Below are 23,822 nucleotides of genomic sequence, written 5' to 3'. Positions count from 1 at the left end.
GACCAGCTGCGTTTAAGTTTCGAAATAGATTTGACCAACTCTCAGCTGCAACATCTTTTTTGTGTGCTCAAGTGCAGCAAGACGTAAAATTGATATCAAGGTAAGTTTAAAAAATGTATCTGACTTGCTTGATTGATAACTTGAAGTTGAATGTTTAAGCTGTATTTTCAATATGTCTTGCGATGTTTCCCAGTTTCATTTTTAGCTTACCCATTTCATTTTACTGATATTTTACAGACTAGGTGACATCAACTTACCTAAAATGAAAAGATATAAATATATATTTCAATTAATATTATAGGCAAACAGATCAAGATCAACAATAGAGTTTAATTTAAAAGAGAAAAGAATTCGAGAGAGATTTTCTATTATTAGATGTTTGCCCCAAGAAGAATATGCCCTGAAAAGTATGCTATAAATTGTACTGAGCTTCATCAGAGCTTGGCCTAAATTTGATTAGTCTTTCAGTTGCCACTTGGCACTTCAACTTGAATGAAGCTAGACAGTTTATTGAGTGTCGCACTTGTATACGCCAACTCTGCAACGAACGGTTAATCGTTGCCTGCTCTATCGCAATCAGCTGCAATTGAAACTTCATTAGGCGGCGACTATGCTGCAAAATGGTGCAGCAGAAGCGGCAACAGCAACAGCAACAGCACCTAATCAAATTAGGAACGGGATACACTCTAGATATATATATGTATATATAGATATATGTATGTATACTTTTCCACTCAAGTGGAGATCAAGGACAATTCGAGAACTGCAATCAGCAGCAGACTTATAATCAAAATGTTGCTTCGGGGCCTGAAAGCTTTTATGCAAATGCAAACGGAGCTGGCGAGGATTGGGTGTGGTTTGAGTGTGCGTTACTATTTTACTTATTAAACGAAATAATTTCATGTAAATGCAAACTAAACAAACTGCTAATCACGCACACACACACACACACGCACACACACTCAGACGCACACACACACATTTATAATTGCGATTGCAGATACATGTTTGTATCTAGATACATTCCATTTGGCAATTGCATTTTGCAGTACGTCTATTTTGGTATTTGGTTTGTGTATGGCAGACGTTTAGTTTGATTTATGTACGTATTGCATATTGGATGGGCTTAAGGTGGCAGGGTGGCAGGGCGTTGTGGGGCTGTGTGGGCGTGGCGGTATGTGGTACACTTGTGCGTTCGTCGCTATGCAACAATTTAATTGCCAACTGAATGTTTATTGATTTATCTATTTCTGTAAAATGTACATTAATGCAACGACCTCCAAAGATCTACAACAGTTTATTTCGGAATGTTCATTCGTTCGTTTTGGCCACAAATATTTTAATAACTATACATTTGGTTCGAACGTGTATTTAAAATTAAAGCAATACGAACAGCAGCAACAACAAGTAAACATTGTTCAATGTGGATTGCTCAACTTGTCGTGTGCCTAATCATGAAATTGGTGTGGCTGACATTATATAAATATGTATCGCCAAATAGCTGTCAGCTATTTAGTAACGTCAATAAATGCTATAATAATACAAACAACATGTTCAATCAATGTGGCAATAAATCTGCATTTTGTGTATTTTATTCTATAATCAATTTCAATTCGAGCTTGTTCCTTGTTTTATTGATGTCGTTGCAATATTAACAAAACGCACAAGTTATTCAAGACTGCTGTTCACAGGGTATCTAGAATTTCATTACTTCTGATTTGTTATTGGCATTAAAAGTGGGTGAATATTGATCAGTTTGTGTTATTAACATTATTGGATTAAGCATTTAAAATGTGCAGCGTGCATTTTTGTTGCATCTGTTTTGACACAAAGTTGTAATAAATTGTTGTAACAAAGTTGTTGGACACTGCAACAAAAAGTGCCCCAGGGAGCTGTGTCTGCAGCACTGTGTGGTTCTGGCTCTGACAGTGGACAGCCACACTCTGCGGTATACATGTGTGTGTATGTGTGTGTTTGTGTGTGTGTAAAATCAAAACTTTTTACCCGCATGACTCTTGTGAAATGTTGAATGTTAAAATGTTGCACAGTGGTCAAGGCTTTATGGTTGTGGCACTTAAATTCAACTATATACAATAAATAACTGCTACTTAAAAAAAGACTGGAAATTAGATTAACGCAACAAGGTTGATTAAATGATTGACCAAAGGATTGAACCCAATAAAAATGGAATAAGAATTGGGATAAAAAACAATCAGAAGACATCCGGACCTGCTCTCATTTGAATATGCCAAACTTTTCAGAGGAAAATTTGGCATTGAGTGTAGAATATATTTAACAGATGGATTCAGGATATCTCAGCATTTCTATCAGTTCTTTTCTGTACAAAATACTGCCAATTAAAATACAATTGACAAAGTAAATCTCAGCTTAAATTTAAGAACGTGTCTGGGTGTAATTAAATGATGCGCATTAATTCCAACACCTTTGCCACACTGTGTCTATGTCCACAAAATTTGCAATGCAACAAACTAAACTAAACAACAACTTGGGGCATTTGCCATGGACTGACAAAACCAACTAACCGACAAATGAACAGACAGACAATGGCCCACAAAACTGTGAGTGTGCCCCTAGGCCAACTAGCCGTTGCTTCATATTACGCCTAACTCACCCCAGCACCAGCACCAGCACCGACTCCAACCCACCCCCGGGGTGCTGCCATCTCCCCCACCCTGCACCCCAAGCAAACTAAGCAGATTTGCGTTAGCGCGTCGCATGAATAATTTGCCAAATTAATAAATAATCACGGATTTTCTGGTTTGTTAGCTTAACGTTTGCATCTCTCTATCGTTCGTTTACATCCCACATCCCCCATCCCCCATCCTGTTATCATCCTGCCGCTTTCGAGTTCCCAGTTGGAAAGTAAATTGTTTAGGGTAACCACCGAAATTGAGTTCCGCTGGGGAAACTGGTGACCAGTCACGCATGTAGTTTGGCACATCTAATGGATTGTTTGCCATTTACCATTAGGCTCCCCCAGGCAATATCTGTCTCTGTCTCTGTCTCCTCTTCGCTCTCTCTCGCTCTCTCTCTCTATCTCTTCATTTCTCCCATGCGCATAATTGTTGAAAAAAAAAATCAGTGATTTACATGCGAAATTTACATTTGGAATTTTGCCACAAATTTAATAAGCATTCACACACAATTGGCCTGAAAATGACGACAAATTGTGAAAATAATGCTCAAAATATGATCAAATACTGAGCAAATTGAGAATGCATTTTGTGACAGTTGATTTGACGGGGCCACCCAGTGCGACTTAGTTCTGCTAATTGGAAGTGTTTCGCATTCCCTCGTTGGGCTTCAATTAAAATGCCAATTAAGAAATATGCAACTTCCGAGGCAACATACACACACACACACTCACCCACACAGTCATAGGCACTCACCCACACACACACTCCCTTGCACATTGGCCTTTGTAGGTATTCTCCCACACACACACACTCACACACACAAGCACGTTTCTCTCATACTGTTTGTCATATTAACGGAAATTAATTTCAGTGTTGCATTATTATTTTTTCCTTCTTTTTTCATTTTCATTTTTCTTCCTTTTAATTTTCCATTACTTTGATATTTTATATATATATATATAAGCCATATACAGACATGTGCAGATTGATGTTCTTTTTTTTTTACAACAATGCGGCAATTTTTATAATTTTCACTCTCTCTGCTGCTGCTGCTGCTGCTGGTGGTGTTGCTGCTGCTGCTGCAGCTGCTGTTCATTTCCTTCTGAATGCACAAAATGTGCCACATGCCATATGAAAATTGTGCTGGCAAAATCCAAAGCCAAAAGAAATGGGAAAACGGGCAGAAACAATGAGAAAAACCTGACGAGCGGCAAACGGCAAACTGCAAACTGCAAACTGAGTGCATTCAATGCGTCCATCCGTTTCGTCCGCTCATCAATCCGTGATGCATGACTGACTGACTAACTGACTGACTGACTGACTGAGCGCCTGAATGAGAGGGAGACGGTGTGGGGATATATGTGTAACTGCCGGCTGTTTAATGCTGCGTATGATGAATTTCAGTTGACGTACAAATTAAATAAGTTCAAGTGCGATTGCCAGCAGGACTCTGACTGACTGTGATATAGATCCTTGTTTTATATATTATTAGAAATATAGCACGGCTTTATCAGCATTGTATCATCCACGAATCACAACTGTACCTAAGCCAATTAGTAAGCAATTTCTGCTAAATTGACAATATTTCTGTTGAACAATTCTATTTCATGTTCAGATTGTGCCAAATTGGATGTGTTTCAACTTGAGTGCTGACTTTTATGTTATTTTGTCTGTGATTGGTTTGGCATATTAAAGTGCGTCAAACGCCTGTCAAAAACCAAAACAATTTTCGCTCATTAAGCGAGTAGCTGTCATACCTCTGACGAGGGGCTTCATCATTCATTTAGCAAAAGCGTTGCGAGTGTTGCTTGGCCGTGTTCATGTCTAGAAATGCAAATTGCAGGCAATCAATGACCACAACAGTTACAATGAGAGCACACACACACACACACACACACACACACACCACACGCATACACAGCCACACACAGAGGTAGAAATTTGATACACAAACGGCGAGGCAGCATTGGCAATTGCATATGCCAGCTCACCTGCACGGATCCACTTTGGGGCGCCACAGTTTGTGCCTGCCCTGCCACGTCTGCCAACAATTGCCAATGCAGTCTGTCTGACGCTCATTTACTTCAGCTAATAACAACTGCCTGCACTGCGTTCCCTCCCTGCTACATATCCTCAGCCAATATAGGTGTTGAGCCAATGGGTATTTTGTGCCTGATTTATGCCTCGGTCTGTTCAATTGTTTGTTAGACGACCTGCCCCCCATCCCTCCTCTGACGGAACACTCACACATTCCACTTGTCTGGCAATTAAGGCAACGATTCAGCTACAGTTGCTCTTGCTGGTTGCAGTTGCAGTTGCAGTTTGCTGGCACTTAAATTACAAATAATTAATGCTGTTCATCTAAGTCCAAAATACGCAGTGGAGTGGTGAATTTCTTGTGGTTTGCACTTGAAATGAGCTAGGATGCCTCTGACTTAATTAGGCAACCGGCTTAAGCACTTCATGCGAGTTGTTCGCCTTTGTCCAGTGGTCACCACTCGCTTGACTTGGCTCGAATTCGTTTTGGGGTTTGTGTCAGTTGTGTTGGTTATGGCCAGTCATTTGGTTAGTCAGTTCTTGGTCTCCTCCTCCCCCGTCCTCATGCTATGTGGCATGCATGTTAAGCTGTTTGTGTGACAAAAGTCAGAGGTGCAATGTGATACAGCTAGCTGTGGTATCACTGGTAAAAGTGAATTTATTGCAAAAGCAATTAAAATTTGGCATTCTCATCACCAGCAGCAGCAGCAGCAGCAACAGCAGCTTTCAACTACTTAGCAAGGTTAGGCGGCAGCATTAACCTGTCTTAGCTGTTGTAACTACATATTTACATATTTACCATCAAAGTGCCATAAAATATTTAAGCAAAAGCAGACTATAGGGGTTGATTGCTAATGCCCCTCATGGCCACATCCGTCTCAAGTTTGAGCGCACAACTTCCGCAGCCATAGAACTTGACCAGCTGTGCGCTTCGAACTTTCCAAATTTAACAATGGAAAAAGCGCAAGGGAAAATTTAAAAGGCAACAGCAGCAATAACAAGAACAACAGCAACAACAACAATAACAAGAGCAACAACAACAACAACAACAACTCACAACAACTCGCAACAAGCTGCAACTTAAGCTGTAAAAACTTTTGTAATAACTCTTGTGTGGCTGGTTTCGCAAAATCTGCGCGCATCCATAAAAAAAATTGCTGGAACTTTTGTCGCTGGTTGCTGTTCCCTTTGCTGTTGTTCCTTTTGTGGTTGCTGTTGTTGTTGTTACTGTTGTTGTTGTTGTTGCTGTTGTCGTTGCGATATAAAAGCAAAATTAACGCAACGCATCGACATTCGAGGTGAACTGGCTCTCGTCGCTGGAGCCAAGTGCTGGAGAGTCGGTAGTGCAAGCAACGGGTAACCAATCTCCGTCCGACTCGACTCCATGACCAAGCTGCTCGATAAAGGGGAGTTGCAGAAACGAGACGAGCACCAGCAGTAAAGGGCGTGAAAACCGCGTAATAATAAAATATGATATGAAAACCTTGTAAAGCGCCTTTCAGACAATTTATAACAGCAGCAGCAGCAGCAGCAGCAGCAACATCAACACGAGCAGAGAGTAAGTTGGGTAGAAGTGGGTTGCAGCAGCAGCAGCAGCAGCAGTAACAGCAGCAGCAGCTGGACAGCACGGACTGCTCGGTATTCGATTAAAAATAAAGGGCAAATAAATGATGTAAATATTGAATTTCGTTGGATTCGCTTTTGTAGTATATGGCATGCCTCCCACTCTCCCACCCTCATACAAACAGTGGGCGGCACAGTGTGTAAACACTTGATTGAAATTGTTGTAAATATTAGATGATGTTTGCCAACTGTTCAAATATGATTTGTATGGTTTTTGGACTGAGAAATGTTAGCTTTTGAAGGGCACTATAAATGGAATTGATTAAAACAATATTCAATTGTAAGTGCAACTAGTTGGAACACATACACATATGTTCTCAAGAAAACATTAGTCCAATATATAAATGGAGTATTTGCTATAAGTTATTAAGTTCATATATATAATAATTAGATATATATAGACAAGACTCGGATAAAAGCAGACTTGGCTTCAGCCACAACCATTAGATCTTGGAAAAAAACTAGCTATCTCTGATTCTAAATCAGTTTTGCTATATTTTATTTGGCAGATGGGACAATTTGATAATTTTCTACATCAGTTTAGAACCAACAAGAATTTATTTGCTCCAGTGTGCAATGTCAAGATTTGTTCACCACGCGAATGCGTTGCAATCAAATTTATTGCGCGTCGAAATGCTACCAGAAACAACAGCAACGAGTGAAAAACAAGGCCAACCGACAGAGCTGTATCGACAACCAGCAAACGGAAGCAACGCAGCAACAGGAAGGCACCAAAGTGGATAATATTACAATCCAATGTTGGCTGGATGGTTGGCTGGTTGGCTGGCCGCCTGGCTGCTGGCCGCTGTGCTGTTAAATGTTGAAGCGATATGCCGACCACCTACCCCGCTTGGCTAAGCATTTGACTGCCAGCGGAGCAGGGCGGAACAAGGCAGAGGCTGAGACGGATGTTTTACCAACCTGCAGCTGTGTGGTGATGCCAGCAGTGCTACATACACATGCCTGCCTACATACATACGTATATATAGCAACCATTTTTTGTGTTTCCTTATTGAAATATGAGAGTGCCGGGGCAAATGCGTTGGCTGTCAGCTGCCTTCAGCTTTTGTTGTTGTTGCTGCTGCAACTTCTGGGGCAAATGTCAAGTGTCAGGCGAACGAATGCTGGCAAATTGGGTGGACTCGGCTTAAGTTCGCTGTTGCTGGACGAGAAAGACCGACAGAGAGAGAGAGGGAGAGAGAGAGGGAGAGGTAGAGGACCGACGCCGCCAAATGTCATAATGCGCATCCTTTTGATAGCAACTTCATGTCACTTGCAGTTGGCCGTTGCATTAAGCAGCCAGCGCAGCAGATGCTGCAGCAGTAACTTCTGATGTGGCTGCCACCATTTTTGGCTTGTTCGGGTCCAGTTGAAATCCGCATGTTTTTTTGGTCGCTTGCATTTAAGTCATTGCGCATCTGGTTGCTTGTTCAACAGCAGCACGAGCAGCAGCAGCACGAGCAGCAGCAGCAGCAGCAAGAAGAGCAACTGGGCAACGTCGCGTATACGTGATGTCACTTTTAGTCACTGTTCGCGGTATGTTGTTGTTGCTGTTTTTTTTTTTTGGACATGTTGTTGCTGTTTATTTGCATTGTGCTGTTGAACACTTTGTCACTTTTGTTTTTACGCTTTCGCTTTATTGAGTTAATCGCTTTATGTGCCCCATGTTGGACAGGACTCGTGACACCGAACGGGAAGCTGCGGCAACAGGATCAGATATACATAGCCACACACACACACACAGAGAGAGTGGGTGGGAGTAGATTGGTATTTGGGATATTTGCCAGTCGACCATCATGTTTGCCTTTCTGCACTTTCAGCCAGTTCAACACTTTTAATTAATCTGCATCAGATAGTTAACTCTCCCCCACTACTCCTACTTCTCTTCTGCTTTTCCTCTCTTCCTCTCTCTCTCTCTCTCTCTCTCTCTTTTTGCTGCTCTTAATCGCTGCTGGTTTATAACTTTTTTTCCAGCCATTTTTTCGAACCCTTTTGCCAAACAAAGTTTAATGTGTTTTTATTGATTGCGTCAATATGCGGCGCTTTTGTGTACTCACATTTTATTGTGGCCGCTGTATAAATAGTATGGTATGTGCCCCACTCCCCCACTCCCCCACTCCCACACCGCCCACCTTAGCCACTAGGCGCGTGTACAGCTGGAATTTTGATTGAGCGCACGCTTGTTGATTTATGTGCAGCACAGTTCTGAAATTTATGTGCGGTCGTTGGAAAACGCACACAATAAAAACACAGCCTCGAATACATATTTATATAAATATCAAATAAAATAGGAAATTCCATATGAATGTTGAAGGAAAATAAATGTTTGTACAATTGAAGACAAGTGCAATTTATTTAATTTTTGCTTAAATGTGCATGTAAACTGCACCGGAAAGTATGCTATAGATTTTGTCAAGTGTAAAACAATACGCACTGCGCACAAAACTCATGCATTGATTAATGCATTTAAGTTATTTATGAAAAAGGATAATGCATGAATTAATCTCAATTGGCGAGTTAAATGCATGCTGGAAATAATCAAAAATAAATAATATTCATAAGTGAAATTATGCATGTTAATTTGGGTATTATGTTAAGCTCTTATTCCATTTTGTCCAACTGAATCGCTGAATCGCTCGATTCCTTGTTTTAGCTGAAAATCTAAGCAATTTCTAAACGCTTTACATAATTCGCTTGTGCGTCTCGGTCTTTAGTTTAGTGTGGCATTCGTTGCAGCGGCCACATTATGTTGCATTATCTGCCTTACATTTGCATAACATTCACACGACCCATGAGCATTGAGTCAGCACAGCACAGTCAAAGCCAGAGAAGAGCGACAGAGAGAGGGAGCGAGCGAGAGAGAGAGAGAGACAGAGAGAGTTGAGCGACAGAAAGGAAGCAAAATATGTACATAATATTTCAACAATAATTGCTTTTGAAACTCAAGTGCCATAGCCAAGTGTCCATCCATCCGTACAACTGTCTTTCCACCCCACCCCTTTGGCCACGCCCAATTTCCATTTTCTTGGTCGCTGCGAAACAAAAGGAAGTGGCCAAGTGCTGCCAGCCTCTGCTAAAAATAATTAAAATTTAAAGCAGAATAAATGCACAAGAATAACATTTACATTTATGCGTCCCAGAGTCCCTCTTCCAGACTCTTCTCCCTCGTTGCTTAACAAATAAATTCAAATTCAACAAGTTGAGTTTATGCGTTGAGGGTGAGGGGGTGGGTTGGGGACGGTTGGCAGCGGGCTTTGGGGGGAGCTTGTGCAGTCACTCGAGAGAATAGGAAACGTATTTAAAAGTAAACTAATGCTCATAGTTATTGCAGAGCTATGGCGAACTCAAATGCCACTGCACATTGAATTGCAATGAGGCAACTTGTCTCCAATTGATGTTCTCAAATGACAACTGAAATGTCAAGACAGTTATCCCAGCACTGGCAAGGCAAGGCGTGGCGCAGGATGCCAAGGATGAGGCGGCAGAGGCAGCAGCAGCAGCAGCAGCAGGCTACATTTGATGATTATCTGTTATATGTCCAAGATGACTGCAATTGAAAAGCAACTACCAACTCAGCCAGAAGTGCATGGCTGCAACGAGTGATGGGGGCGAGGGGGAGTGCTGACAATGCTCGCAGGCAATTGGATTTGCGTTGAGTTCAGTTCTGTTCACATGCTGATATGGATTCTAAGCGGGAGCGAAAGAGATGGCCACATCTCTAATATTAATATTAGTCTTTGATAACTGAGCAGAACTCGACTCACAAGTAAACTTCAGGACAGCTGGCAATGGGGAGTTGCCAGCTGCAATTGCATGCGAGATAACGGAAATACCATTAAAGCTGAGCAGCAGCAACAATCGTTGCCAGGTTACTCCTTCTGCCATAATACTTGTCGTCACTAAGAATCGACCAACTTTGGCATACTAATCAAGTCCTACAATGGTGCTGAGCTAGGCTTACATCGGTTTACAAATGAGCATTTATTGAATTCTGTATTAAATATTCCCCAAATATTCACTTGGAAATGTTTTAAAGCTTTCGACAGCTATAACTTTGTCAAAACTGAACCGATTTTCAATAACCAGGCATCATGGTTGGACCTTTTGATAAACACAAATAAATGCAATTTTTAATTGGGATTTGTGTACGAAATATTATATCGAAAAATCAACTAGGGAATAGTTTTAAGCTTTTCGCTGTGCATCAGTCCTTTCTAGTATTTGTATAAGTAAGTATCTAACTTTAGTTATATTCATTAGTCAAGCATCTTTCACCTTTTTAACAAAGCGCGACAAAAAGCAATCAACGCGTCCTTGACAAACAAATTTTCCAGCCACTCTTAAGCTTTTCAGACAAAACAGTCGAGTAGAAGAAGAGTACTTCAAGCAAACGAAAAGCCAATTATAATTAAAACAAATTCCATTTTGCCTTATCAGCGTTGAGTTATCAAGGGCGATAGCAGCCAAGGGGCAAAGTGCCACAGACTAGACTGAATGAAGGTTGGTTGGTTGCTTGTTCTGAGGTAGGTGGTAACAACAAGGGTAACAACAACACAATATACTTGTACAAAATGTATATGTTTTTAGTTGCCACAGGGCTGCGTACTAACGACACTCAAATCAAATGCGATAATCTATGACCCGAGGGTAGACAGGACGCAACACTGAGCCCTGGCAAAAAAGTCTGCCATAAAATAAAAAACACAACGAAAAACAACAACAAAAAACAAAAAACAAAAAAAAAAAAATAAAGTAGTCGCACTTTATATTTATGAAGAGCATTCGCATGCAGCTTTAATGGCCAAGTGGCTGGTCAACTGAACGACAAAAACACCAGAAAACACAACAAAAAGAACGAGTAAATCGTCGCTGGTCGAGAGTGCGCGACTCCCAGATGCCCTATAAGTACTCGTACTACTATATATCCAGATACTTTAAACTTTATGGGAAAAAGCAACTTATAATCTTATAGTTTTATACGATTGTTATGAAAGTTTCGGTATTAAGAGAGAGAGAGAGAGAGAGAGAGAGAGAGAGAGAGAGAGAGACAAGAAATGTGGTACTTGAAACCGATTATAGCTGCCAAGATCATTTACAGATAGCAGACATTACGACATATATACCAGACTTATTGGTAGTCAAACGTAACTGTACTTTGGCATTCAAGTTGTCATCTTTAGTCCGTTACAACTTTATTACAGCCTTTTGTGCTTCTTATCAATCTTTATGTGTTTACAGGGTATAAAAAAGCGGAAAAAAGAGCCACGAGTAATGGAAAAATGAGTGACCAAGCCAAGGGACCCAGGATGGGTGGTGTGTGGGTCAGTCAGTCGACAGTCGACAGTCGGACAGGTGGGGCACTGGTGACGCCCACAAAAATACATTTCCTTGGATTATTTAACTACTATTGATGGCGGCGACGGCCAACGACAGGACATTGAGAAGGACGCAAGACAAAGGGCGGAGCCTCGTTGAATGAATGGCTGAGGGAAAGGCAAACGAACGAAGAAACGAAATGAAAGCAAAAGAAAGGAACGGAATGGAGGCGGGCACGGCAAATAAAAATAAAACGCAAAAGGCGCCCGAGGCCCCTCAGCAGGAGTGGGTGGGGTGAGCGAGGCAGTGTCTCGAACCGCAGAAGCCACGAAAACCAATGCAAAGAAATCGACAATCGGCTGAGTAACTTGAAGAAGAAGAAGAGAAGCAGCAGCAGCAGCGGCAGCGGCAGCGGCGCTTTGGTTACCTGAGGGCACCCACAAAAAAAAAAGAAAAGAAAAAGTAGAAGAAGAAGCAGCAGAAGCAGAGGCAGAGGCAGAAGCAGCAGCACGCAAAAGTAGAAGAGGCAGCGGCAGCGGCAGAGGCAGAGCAAAAGCGTAGGCCGGTTCCGTTATTTATTTGCTCGTTTATTTTCAGCACTTTTCGGCGCATTTATTAGAAGTTGTTGCCGTAAGCATTGAACAAAATAAAAAGAAGAAGAAGCAACGGCAGCAGCAGCAGAGGCTTGCTAGTTAAAGGTGGGGGAAGGGAAGGGGAGTAAGGAAAATTGCTTAGCGCTTAGAGAGGGGTGCGTAATGGCTGCTTGGGCAACGAAATGCTTAAGCAAAAAATATGAAGACAGAACAATATAAATATAGAAAATATATATATTTATATATATATATATATTTCAAAGGTTAGACACGCACGTAAAGCAAATGAGGGAAAAAAAAGCAGCTTCAAATTGTCGACAGCAACGCCACCTAGCGCTGGCAATTTGAACTCACTGACATGTTGTCAGCGTCAGGCGTCTTTTTTCAGTTTTCTTTTTTTGAGTGGGGGAAGCGAATTGAAAATCATTTGTAAATCAAATTTGAAAAGCAGATAAAAGGATGCATATAACGAGATGGCAACGAGAATGGAGAATGGAGCGAGAATCCTGGCTGCTTTTAACTGATGAGAGGGGACTGGGCGGATGAGCATGAGGAGTCCTTACGAATTTGTTGCGGTGGCAACGTGAAATTTGTCAAATTCAGCGAACATCATTCGTCATGTCTTTGCTCCACGCGCGCTGATTCCGATTCAATTGGGTTTTGTGCGAAGTTTGGAAAGATATTTTGGCATCGCCTTTCCGCCGATGGGTTTTTTGGTGGGATTATTGGCAGCGAACTTGCGAGTTTGACATTGGGGCTTTGTCAGGATAAGCAGTGCTGCCTGTGGATGATGATGCTGCGGTCTTGGCCAGACACAAACACACACACACACACACAGATAGATAGATAGATGGATAGATGGATAGATAGAGAGCGGCAGCAGCTATGTGTAGGTAGGACAGATGGGACAACAGGCAGCGCAGGGCACAGAGGCAGAGAGTTGGAGAGAGATGGAGAGATGGAGCTTAGCTTGACTCTCGACTGTCATTCACGAACTTCTTAATTGTTTGTTATTAATGATGGCATTGTTGTCCTTGTCCTTGTTGTTGTTGCTGTTGCTGTTGCTGTTTTTTGTTTATTTTTGGTTGACTGTCAAATTGAAAATGACAAAAATGAATGGCCAGACGCAGTTGTCGTTGTCGCAGTCAGTTAAGCTTTGGGCTGACTTTGATGAATGCCGCCCGCCTGGCAACAGCCCACAACAAAACTAATTGATTGCCGCCCGCCACGAAGCCCCCCTCCCCTAATATAACCCATGCCACACAGCCTGAGCAACTAGCCACAATCCACATAGACAGCGTTACGCACTAAAAGCAATCGCTGCAAATTAATACAAGCACTTTTCACGCCAATCACACACAAACACAGACATGGAAAGAAAATGCCACTGCTGTCCGAGCTTGGCACTAGTTGAGAATCTCAAAGAGAGAGAGAGAGAGAGAGAGAGAGAGAGGAGAGGAGTAAATGTGCGTGCTATAAATAAATTGGCGCTTGAGCAATTTTCAATAAATGACAGCACTTGTCTTTCGGTAGCTTCTCGGCTGGTGTCGCCCCAATACAAAAACTGCGCTCTCCGCAATCAATAAGCCAAAATGCTCAAAGGGGGGCGTGGCATAGCAGTAGTTGGGGGGGGGGGGGGTTTGTGGGGCTGTGTCGTCTATTATACGAGTTAATAGAGGTAGTTTTTTGAAGTGTAAAACGCTTGAAAGCCATTTGACTTTTTGATGGGTGCACATAAATTTACGATTATGCGGCCCATTACATAACGGAGAGCTCTCATCGCTGTAATGGGCATATTTTACTAGCATTTCAAGAAAGTTTTCCAGCCTTGAATTATGTTTGCCAAATATTTGTTTATGCCATGTTCTTTTCTGACTTGCCAGCCATCCATTGGAAGAATTTAAGTTTCAAATGGTTCACAGCTGAGTGCACTTCTTGACTTATTGTTGTTGCCTGTTGTCTGTGGTAATTAAGCGAATTGTATTGAATATATGCTGTGAGCGGATAATGCTAGTTGGTTTCAATTATTTTTGACTCGTCCCTTGGGCAGATTATATAAGAAAAACTGAACAGTTGAGGCTTATAAAAACTTATTGAAAACTTACAGCTTTTTCAATGAATTCTACGAATAACTCAAAAGTTATGGGTTTTATTCATTATTATTTATTTAATCAGTTGAGTTAAGAGACAATTGACATGTCTTTAATGGAAGTCTCTATGTCTCTGTGAGGAACTGCATTCTTCTGCCAGTTACAAACATTTTGCACAACTTCAATACACCCTTCCTTGTACCTTCATTATCAATGGTTGCAGGGTATCAAACAGACAACTTTAATTACTAGTATTGTGTTTAGAGTAAAGCCCGCAGAATAACAGACAAGTTTAATTACTCATATTGTGTAGAGCAAATCCCACTGAATAACAAGTCCCATGCGGTACAACTAATTCTCAGCAATTCTCCCCTTCCCCTTGCCCTTCCACTTCCAGCAGAATTGCTGCCACATGTTAGATGAAGAGAAGAGGCAGGTAGCTGTAGCTGTCACTGGCTCTGTGTGTTTTGTACTCACCGTGGTTGTGGCCGGTGTGGTGGCCGTGTGCGGCGTATAGGCGGCATAAGCCGGCTGGGGCAATGGTGCCGTATAGCGATAGGCCTGCTGGGCGACCGCAGCGGCAGCGGCGGCAGCAGCGGGGGCATAGCCCTGCGGTGTCCAGCTGGTTGCACCGCGATAGGGGGCGCCAGCTGCTAGAGCGGCGCCAGCAGCAGCAGCAGCTGGGCTAGTCATGGCCGGTGGACGCTGTGGTATGGCGCCTTTGAGTGCAACGGCTGAAGCGGTCAACGGTGCGCCCGGGAAAGCGCTGCGAGGCGTTGGCGGTGCGGCTGCGACGCTAGCGGCACTGGACGAGCCCTGCAAGCACACAAGAGGCAAGTTAGGGGGAACAGTGAGCGATTGCGATATACATATAAATATATATATACATATATATACATATAGTGTTGTTGTGTAGCATTTGTGCATGCATAAATATTGCATAGCATGGATTTTTGGTTTGTTGTTGTTGTTGTCATAAATAGAAACCGCAGCACAGCAGCTGCGTCTAACGGTTGGCAGGGCTTTGCTTACCGCCGCTGCCATAAAACCGCTATGACATCCGCCATGACACAAACACGCACACACTCACACACACACACACACACACACACACACACACACACACACACACACACACTCACACACACACACATTCATGCGTACAGTCACAGATACAGCAGTTGGATGGTTTTTTATTGAGTGCCAGTTGCGCTAGTTCATCACAAAAACAAAACAAAAAAATGTTAGAGCAACAACGACAACAACAATGTGTAAAGAACAAAGCGTTGCCCATAAATAAATTGTTGCAGCAATGCGGCGTGGTGTGGGCGTGGCAGATGCAACAGTGCAGTGTGCTGGCGTCTGTGTGTGTGTCCTTGCTGCTGCTGCTGCTGCTGCTGCCGCTGCTGCTTCGTCGCGCTTCCTGTGTGCTCCAGTTTTGCATTGCAAATGTTTTTTGGCTTGCACAAGCTTTTGGGCTATTTATTTTTTTTTTTGGTTAGCTCCAGGTTATAAACACAAATAACTGTGACTCCCCGTCCTTTCTTTGCCTGTTATGTATAACAACTGATATATTTGAATGCGCTGAACTCTGCCCACACACACACACACACACACGCACACACACAATTATTGCACTGCAGTTTACAAGGTGAATAATTTCATGTTGTGAATTCGCATTTCTTTATCGTATTTTGTTGGCGACCACAACTCAAAATTTATTGTTGTTGTTGCAGTCGACAAAACAAAAAAGTGCCGAAAACCGGAAACAACAAAACGCCATTTTGTTTGGCTGGTTGCCTCAACGGATGCGAGTCATTCTCATAGTTTGCCGCTGCTACTGCTGCTGCTGCTGCTTGCAACTCGCAACTCGCAACTTTACAACTTGCGTCGCGTGTTTTGTTTGATTTTCTGCATACGGCAAAATATGGCCAATATTTGTATTTGGCTTTTGCATTTTCCTTGCCTTGCTGGCACTTTCAACATTTCAACATTTCCAGTTAATTTCCGTGTGCATGCAATTTGTATGCGGTTTCGCTGCTGTCGAAGCTGGAGCCTATTTAGGGTACGTTGCGGGCAGGCAGAACTGCAGTGTAATTTGGCAGCCAAATGACGGGAAAAATGAAGAAGAAAAAAAAAGTACGGCTACGCTTTCAATTTGAGGTGCAGCAATTTATGGCAGTCAAGTTGCAAATGCCACCCAACCAGAGACATGCAACTTTAAGTTTAGGAGTTTAGCAGTATTGGCCAAATGTTGGCGGGCCGGTAGGTAATCGAATCATTTTCGACTTCAAATTGAAAGGCTGCCGAATAAATTTGATGATTGATTGCCAAATTACGCATACGACATGTCGCCAATTGTCAAATCAAAGTTAAGAGAACACTTTTATTAGCTCGTACAGCAGTTGGCCATATTCAAAAATGAATAAATTTCAATTTAAATTTCTATTGCTATGCAAGATTACTCGCTCCCTGCTTTCTGCTATCTCCCTTTGGCAATTTGGGCACTTCAAGTTTAATTTTTAGCACCTCAAAAAATAAACTTTTTGGCAAACAATTTAAAAAATAAAAAATATAATAATAATTGCCACAGCATATACTTTACAGTGTATATGCAACATTTAAGGGCATATTACCTACCCAAAGTGGCAACCAAAGAAGTTTTATGGTTATGCGCATATTCCCAAACTCCTAACTCCCATCAATTGCTTCAATTTTTGGGCCATAAAAGCGAACAGGCAAACATTTTAAGCGCACAAATGCAATAAATTTAAGCCGCTAAATTAGACACGTTTGGCACATTGTGGGGAAGGCCATATACATATATACTTATATATATATATAGAAGTATATATATATATATGCTGGTACAATTGCTATCGCTCGTTTTAGGTCCCCCAGTTGCCTGGCAAAAATAATCATAAAGGTAATTATTTTATCGTTCGCTGAAATTCGCTTAATTTCAACGTTGACTGCAAAATAAAATAAAGCAAAAGCAAAATGGAAAACAGTCAACGACTAATGGAAAATATGAAGCCCAAGCGCCTAGTCGAGATGCCTAGTGAAAGGAACGTGAGCATAGCCAGCCAGCCAGCCAGCCAGCTGATACGACGCTCGCAAAGGGGCCCGGGCCGGGCCGGGCCGGGTAGTGACACGTGGTGGATGGGAATGGGAATGGGGATGGGGATGGATGCCAGCTCCTGTGGCAGGGCAGACAGCGGCATTGGGGAGCCCAAGAATGAGGACGTGATTAATTATCAAATTGGGAGCCATTATCGCGTGCACTTCGTTGGAGGGTGTTATAAAGTTTGCGGCACACGCACACACTAACAAATACACACACACACACATACACACACACACACACACACACACACGTTGGTCGGCGCATTCGTTACGTTTTATTTTTGGTAATTTCGTCGCGTTTGGAACATTTTGTTGACGCTTTTGTTCTATTCTATTAGATATTTTCGTTCGCCATTTTTATGCAAAGAGCGTTTGCGTGCCACGCCCTTGAATTTGTAGCCGGGATTGGGCGGGGGAGGCTGAGGCCAACGATATGCTGCTCCTGCTGCTGCTGCTGCTGCTGTTGCTGCTGATAGTCATTGGCTTTGGTCGTGGCCGGTTCCTGCTCGGCTGGCTTCCTCTTTTCCTGACTGTTTGCCTGTCTGTCTTCCTGCCTGTCTGTCTGTGTGTCTGTCTGTCTGTGTGTCTGTCTGTCTGTCGGGCAAAGGCAAACAGCGCCACAGCCAAAATCAAGCGCAAAATATTAATGATAATAATTTATTACGAACTGACAGGTAGACAGAGGCGTGATACGGGTGGGGGTAAAGCAGTGGCAGGCAGTGGCAGACAGGCAGCAGGATGGAGGTGTCGCTGTCACGCCCTACTCATGGGCGCACTGATAAACGCTTTGTGATTAGCGCTGCCAATGTTCTCATTGTTGTCGTTGTTGTTGCAGTTGATTTTGCTGCTTTTGGCTGCCGCTCGACGGCCATTGTCATTTTGCAAAATTTATGCACAAATTTCGAGTTTATTTTAATATTTTATTATTTTGTTGTTTAAGTATGTCGACTTGTTTAATTGTTTGGGCTGAGTTTGGCGTGTGTTTGCATAAGCTCGAAAGTCATCTGAGTGTACAGATATTGAATATATTCGTACAAGCTCTTAAGTGGCATGTTCAACTTTAACTTTGGCTTCTTCAAATGCTTCGTCAGGTTTATTGAGAACTCTTAAATTATCCTCAACTAAATACCATTTTGCTTATCCCATCTACAAACTTGCTGTTGTTGGAACTACGTCTAGACTCATTATCCCATCACTATAAGTTTGCTTTGGAATCCTCTGACCGTTTACGGTTTTATTACGGTCACGAAGGGTGTCTCGTACGTGTCTATTTCAGGTCACATCTCTTATCTCTTCTCGATACGAGTCCTCTTCCACTATCTTATCGTTGGACGATAAAGCATTCTGGACCCTTTTGATAGGCTTGCTTTGCAAGGATAGTTTGACGTGCATTTTGATTTTATATACATATTAGATATAAGTTGAAATTGCTGCAAGATAAAACAGCTACTTTATTTTGGTGGCCTCTCTATTTAAAAGCCCTCATTTTCAATTCATTCCCAGCATTCCCAGTAAGGCCACATCAGACCCATTTTGGTATTTGCAGCGCCATCCAAGTTTTGTCATTGTTTAAGGTATTTGAAAAATTCGTAGGCGCAAATTTCAAATTACTTAATGCAAAACTAGTTGAAAAGAAAGCCGAGAAAATAGTGCTGCAGGCGACTCGGCACTTGGCAATGCAAAGACACAAAAACCAAGAGCACTGCTAAAGTAGAATGCATAATATTTGCATACAGCTTAAGAAATGTCTGCACACATATATATATATATATATATATATATATATATATATATACTGGCATATATACATTGGCAGGCTGTGTGACTCTTTGCATAATTCATATTTTCCAACCACTTATTGTTTAAACTAAATAAAGCAAAAACTTTTTCCATAATTAAAACCGACGGCAAAGCGCAGAAAGTCGCTAGCGGGTGACCAGTTAGGGGCTGGTTTGGGGAGGTAAGGGCGTGGTAAAGGGCCCAGCAGAAAAGGCGCAAGAGCGGAAACAAAAGAATTTTCCTTTTCAGTCACAAAATTTTCCCTTTTTCTATACCCTCCAATTGCAATGTCTGCTTGAAAAGGGTATAATGAAGTTGTGCAATAGCAAAAACTGTTTTTTTTTTCTACTACCAGCAACTGGATTTCATAACTAGAAACTAAATCCATTTATTAATCTTTCATTGAGGAGATAATTATTTTTATTGATATTATTGAAATATCTTTAGGGCTTATTGCAGGGTATCTTCATGCCTACGACTCGATTGTTGTTGCAGTAGCTGCTGCCTTGCCTATTTGAATTCTATGCGGTAAATTAAATTTTGTATTGTCCTCGCATTGGGCATGAAAATTCGCGAGTGTAAATGCGCCACATAATAATGGGGAATGGGCGTGGCCTGGTCTTAAAATAGCAGCAACTAAAATCGGCCAAACAAAAGCGCGTCAGGAGGTGTGGCTAAAAATGAAAATGAGCGAACAAAAATCCTCTTTTCTTGTTGTTGTTTTTGTTTGTATATATATATAAAAAATTTTTTTTTTTAGCTTTTCTATGCAAATGCACATGTGTGCGGATGAGTTAGTATGTGCATTGCATATGCAACTTTTTTCTGTTTTTTTTTTTTTTTTTTTGTATAGCCTATTTTGCATATTTTCAGTGACTTTTTCTATAGACCTTTATGCCATCCATGTCTAACGGGCAGAAAGGGAAAGCAGTCGTACTTAGATTTCTTTCGCAATTATTTTATTTTCATTTTGAGTTGCGCACTACTTGTTGGTATTTTTCATATTCTGAGGTGTGTGTGTGTGTGTGTGGGTGTGTGTGCATCCACTCAGCTCAAATATGAATATGCATATGAATAGTTTTTTTTTTGTTTTTGGTTTTGTTTTTTGTTTACAGAATGTCTGAGCATTTGTTTATATACATTTTCTAGTCTTATATTTGGTATATGCATAGAACTGTTGACTCTGGGTATTTATAGAGGAGGTTTCTTAAGTAATTGGACAAAATGTATAATAAAATTCGCCAAACTTGTTTATTTATAAAGAACCAAACATTATTAATTAAATTATAACATTTTATTACTTGTATAAAAATTAATTCTCAAATTACTGTCATAATATTCCAGCTATAATATGTGTAAAGGTTAGCTTAATCTTAGGACCTGTTCGATTAACATTATTAGTGTGTATTTGTATTTTTGTTCACCTAAAATAAACTCTCAGCATTCCACATGTAATAACATAATTCATTTCACAAATTCTGCAAAATGAGGCAATAAAAATGTGTTTTATTAACCAACAGCAGTCGCATTTGATATCTACATTTGAAGCCAACTAAAATGCCTATAAAAAGGGCTCAAATGTCTACGAAATTTCCATTATGCAAAGATAAAGGGACGAAAGCGGCGAAGGATTTGGATTGCTTTGCTTCGTTGCTGCCGCACTGGGCAATTCATCTCTGTGCGTTTATTTTATGGGCACGTCTTAGACGAGGCAAGTGAGGCATAAAAGTGAATGCTTTCCGGGCAAACCATCCACCCAAAACTCAATACAAAAACCCTATCCATAATACCCAACACCCGATACCCTCTATACCCTCCTATATACCCCTAAAGGCCTGTTCCCTATCCACACTAAGCAGGCACGCACACACCTTAAAAATAAGGCAAAACAAGGACAATCTGCGTGCGTCAACGACGCGTGCAAGTTTTATGTTTCCATCATAAACGATAATATATAACAGTACTGAGCACATTAAATAGAGCCAGCGAAGAACAAGCACAACTGTCGAAGAAATCTCATGCGGAGCAAACGCTACTGGATGCCTCCAAGAAAAGCCAACGCGCTCTCTCTCTCGCTCTCTCTGTCTATTGTAGAGATGTGGGCACCCAGCACCCGTCTGTGCAATAATCAATTTAAAATTTTGCACACCCTGCCTGACAGGAGAACATTCAACAAATTTTCATTAAATGTAGCAGCTAACAAAAACAGCAGCAACCAGAACAGCAACAACAACAGCAACAACAGCAACGAATACAACAAAACGTTGCACGAGTGAAATCCAATAAAATGAACGAGTTGAAATGTCGCAGAGGCGAGACGGTTTGTTTTTTTTTTGTTTGTTTTTTTTTGGCAAGGGTTGGGGCGTGGACGGGGCTGGAGTTTCGTGGCTAAGCGTCAGTCGTTGTCGTTGTCGTTGTGATTTGAAGATATTTTTCTTGTTGCCAGCACAAGCGGCAGCAACGACAACAACGACAACAACAAGGCAATAACAATTGTGGACGGCGTTGACTAAAAAAAAGTTAACAAAAAAATAAATAAAATAAATAAGTAAAAAAAGAAAAAGCGAAACATAAAAGAAAAGAAAAAAAACATAAAAAATGACATTTACGACAAAATTACATTCCCAAAAGCAAACGAATCGGCGCTTGAATCCTTGTTTGGGGTTACGTTTGGAATTGAACTGGGAAACGGGTTACGTCTAAGCTTTTAACGCCTTTCTTTGCCTGGCAGCAGTCAAAACTTTGCCGCTGCTGCTGAAATGTTTTCAGTTCCGTTCGAAAACGGAACAGCTGCTTGTTATTTATGCTTGGCGCAGCGAGTTCTCTACAAAAAAAATAAAATAGAAATGAAATCAGCTCAAAATACTAAATGATTGTGGTTTAGTTTAGCCGAATTGTCAATGCTCTACTTGCCAACTAATTCACAATAAATAAAAACATGAATAAACTTTTCGTTTGATAAATTTCAACATCAATTTTAGTTTTGCTTTCTTATTTTGCCTCGACTGCATAATTCACAGCTTCATTTGCATTCGAACAATCCTGGCATACTCTCTTCTACTTTATGGGCGCCTTGAAATATATTGTGTTTATTCAAATAATTTTCAACTTTTCGCGCATTTCCCACTCGTTCCCTCTGCCCTTCTCTCTCTCTCTCTCTCTATCTCAGTCTTGCTATCCCACTTCCGTTTGGCTACAACAACTGTTATTTATGCCACGTATTCATTTTAGGCACAACATAAAATTACATTTCAGCGCTCTGCAATTGCAGTTACTATTTTATTTATTTTCTTTTTTTTTTTCTTTCTTTTTTCGTATTTGGCCTTTGCGCTTGACGCTTGTTTGCGGGCCAACTTTTTTGGGGTAGCTGAAAATTATTTTGTTAATAAATTCAAATGCAGCTGCTAAGTGCAGTGCACAGCGCAGTTGGGACTGTCGGCAGCTGGCCAAAAGCACGACTCATTTAAGCCATCATTTAAGCTCGTTTCCTGTTGCAGTCACGTGCGCATCATAAATTCAACGCTCGACAAAAATTGCAATTTTAGTTTTAATGAAAATTGTGCACTGTAATTGTAAACGCTAAGTCCACATTCTGTTCCCCTCGCATCCTCTCATCCTTTCGGCCATTTATATTTAGTACAAATTTTTATTGAATTTTTAATGCTCGTTCGTTCAGTAATTTGATATTCAGTTTATATTCAGTTTCCCCAAAAAGTATGCTATAAATTTTTATCATCGCACACAAAAATGCCAATTGAATGAGCTAATGACAAAACATTATTGCACATTATATAATTATGCACATAGTTTCGAAATCCAATTAAAGTTCTTCTAATGAGCTCGCGGCAGGTGCACAGGAAAACAGTAGGGAAGTAAAAGTATTCTCCGCGTGTATTTAGCTAATACATTTTATTTTAAAGTCATTTCATTTAAAATATATATCTTTTTGATTGTAAAAGGCAGTGGAATTGCTTTATCCATCCCCTATTTTGGTTATAGGCTATGTTAGCTGAACAAAAACCCAATTATTCGTCAAGTCAAGACACAGTAAGAACTCTTCCCTCTCCCCCCGACGGCTTTGTGTTGTTATCTGTGTGTTTCTGGTTGGGCGTTGGGCGTTGTGCGATGTGCGCTGTGCGTGTTCATTCGTCAGCAAGAGCGATGCTTAAATTAAAATCTTTAAGCGGCTTTATGGTAACAAGGCACCCATTTTGTTGGCCATGTAATCCATGCAAGGCAATAAATCTTTTTGCCAGAGCTAAACGGAAACCAGCTGCAGCTTTTCATACAGTTTCTTTATTTATTTTTTTTTTGGTTTGTTTGGCCTTTTGTTCAACTGAGGCGGCTGCGTCTGAGTTTCGTTTTAGCTCAACATTCAAGCCGCAGACGCTGGCATTCTGTCCGTACTCCGGACATAATTCGTAGTGCATCGCGGCTGGGCGGCTCCCACTCGAGTGCCTCTCGGTGCGGGCTAATATACAAAACGCAAAATTTAATTATAATTTCCGGTTTACTATTGCACGCTTTTCAATTGCGTTCCCTACTGGGTTTGCCACGCCAAACAATGTAAATTTATGATATTGCTTTTACTGCGCCTGCCT

At 41.3% G+C, this 23,822-nt stretch overlaps 1 protein-coding gene across 17 annotated transcripts in view; it reads right to left on the bottom strand.

The window, feature by feature from the left end:
• Window positions 1–23,822, bottom strand: part of LOC6558604 (protein alan shepard) — a 143,376-nt gene that overhangs the window by 56,701 nt on the left and 62,853 nt on the right. For all 17 annotated transcript variants that reach the window (XM_043215652.1, XM_043215653.1, XM_043215651.1 and 14 more), the window contains one exon: window positions 14,794–15,132. In XM_043215652.1, coding sequence (XP_043071587.1) covers window positions 14,794–15,132 — 339 coding nt within the window. The remainder of the gene's footprint in view (window positions 1–14,793; window positions 15,133–23,822) is intronic.

This window comes from Drosophila grimshawi, unplaced genomic scaffold (assembly GCF_018153295.1).
Source record: "Drosophila grimshawi isolate 15287-2541.00 unplaced genomic scaffold, ASM1815329v1 contig_44, whole genome shotgun sequence".
NCBI classification, from domain to species: domain Eukaryota; kingdom Metazoa; phylum Arthropoda; class Insecta; order Diptera; family Drosophilidae; genus Drosophila; species Drosophila grimshawi.
This window is presented reverse-complemented; position numbering and strand designations above follow the sequence as displayed.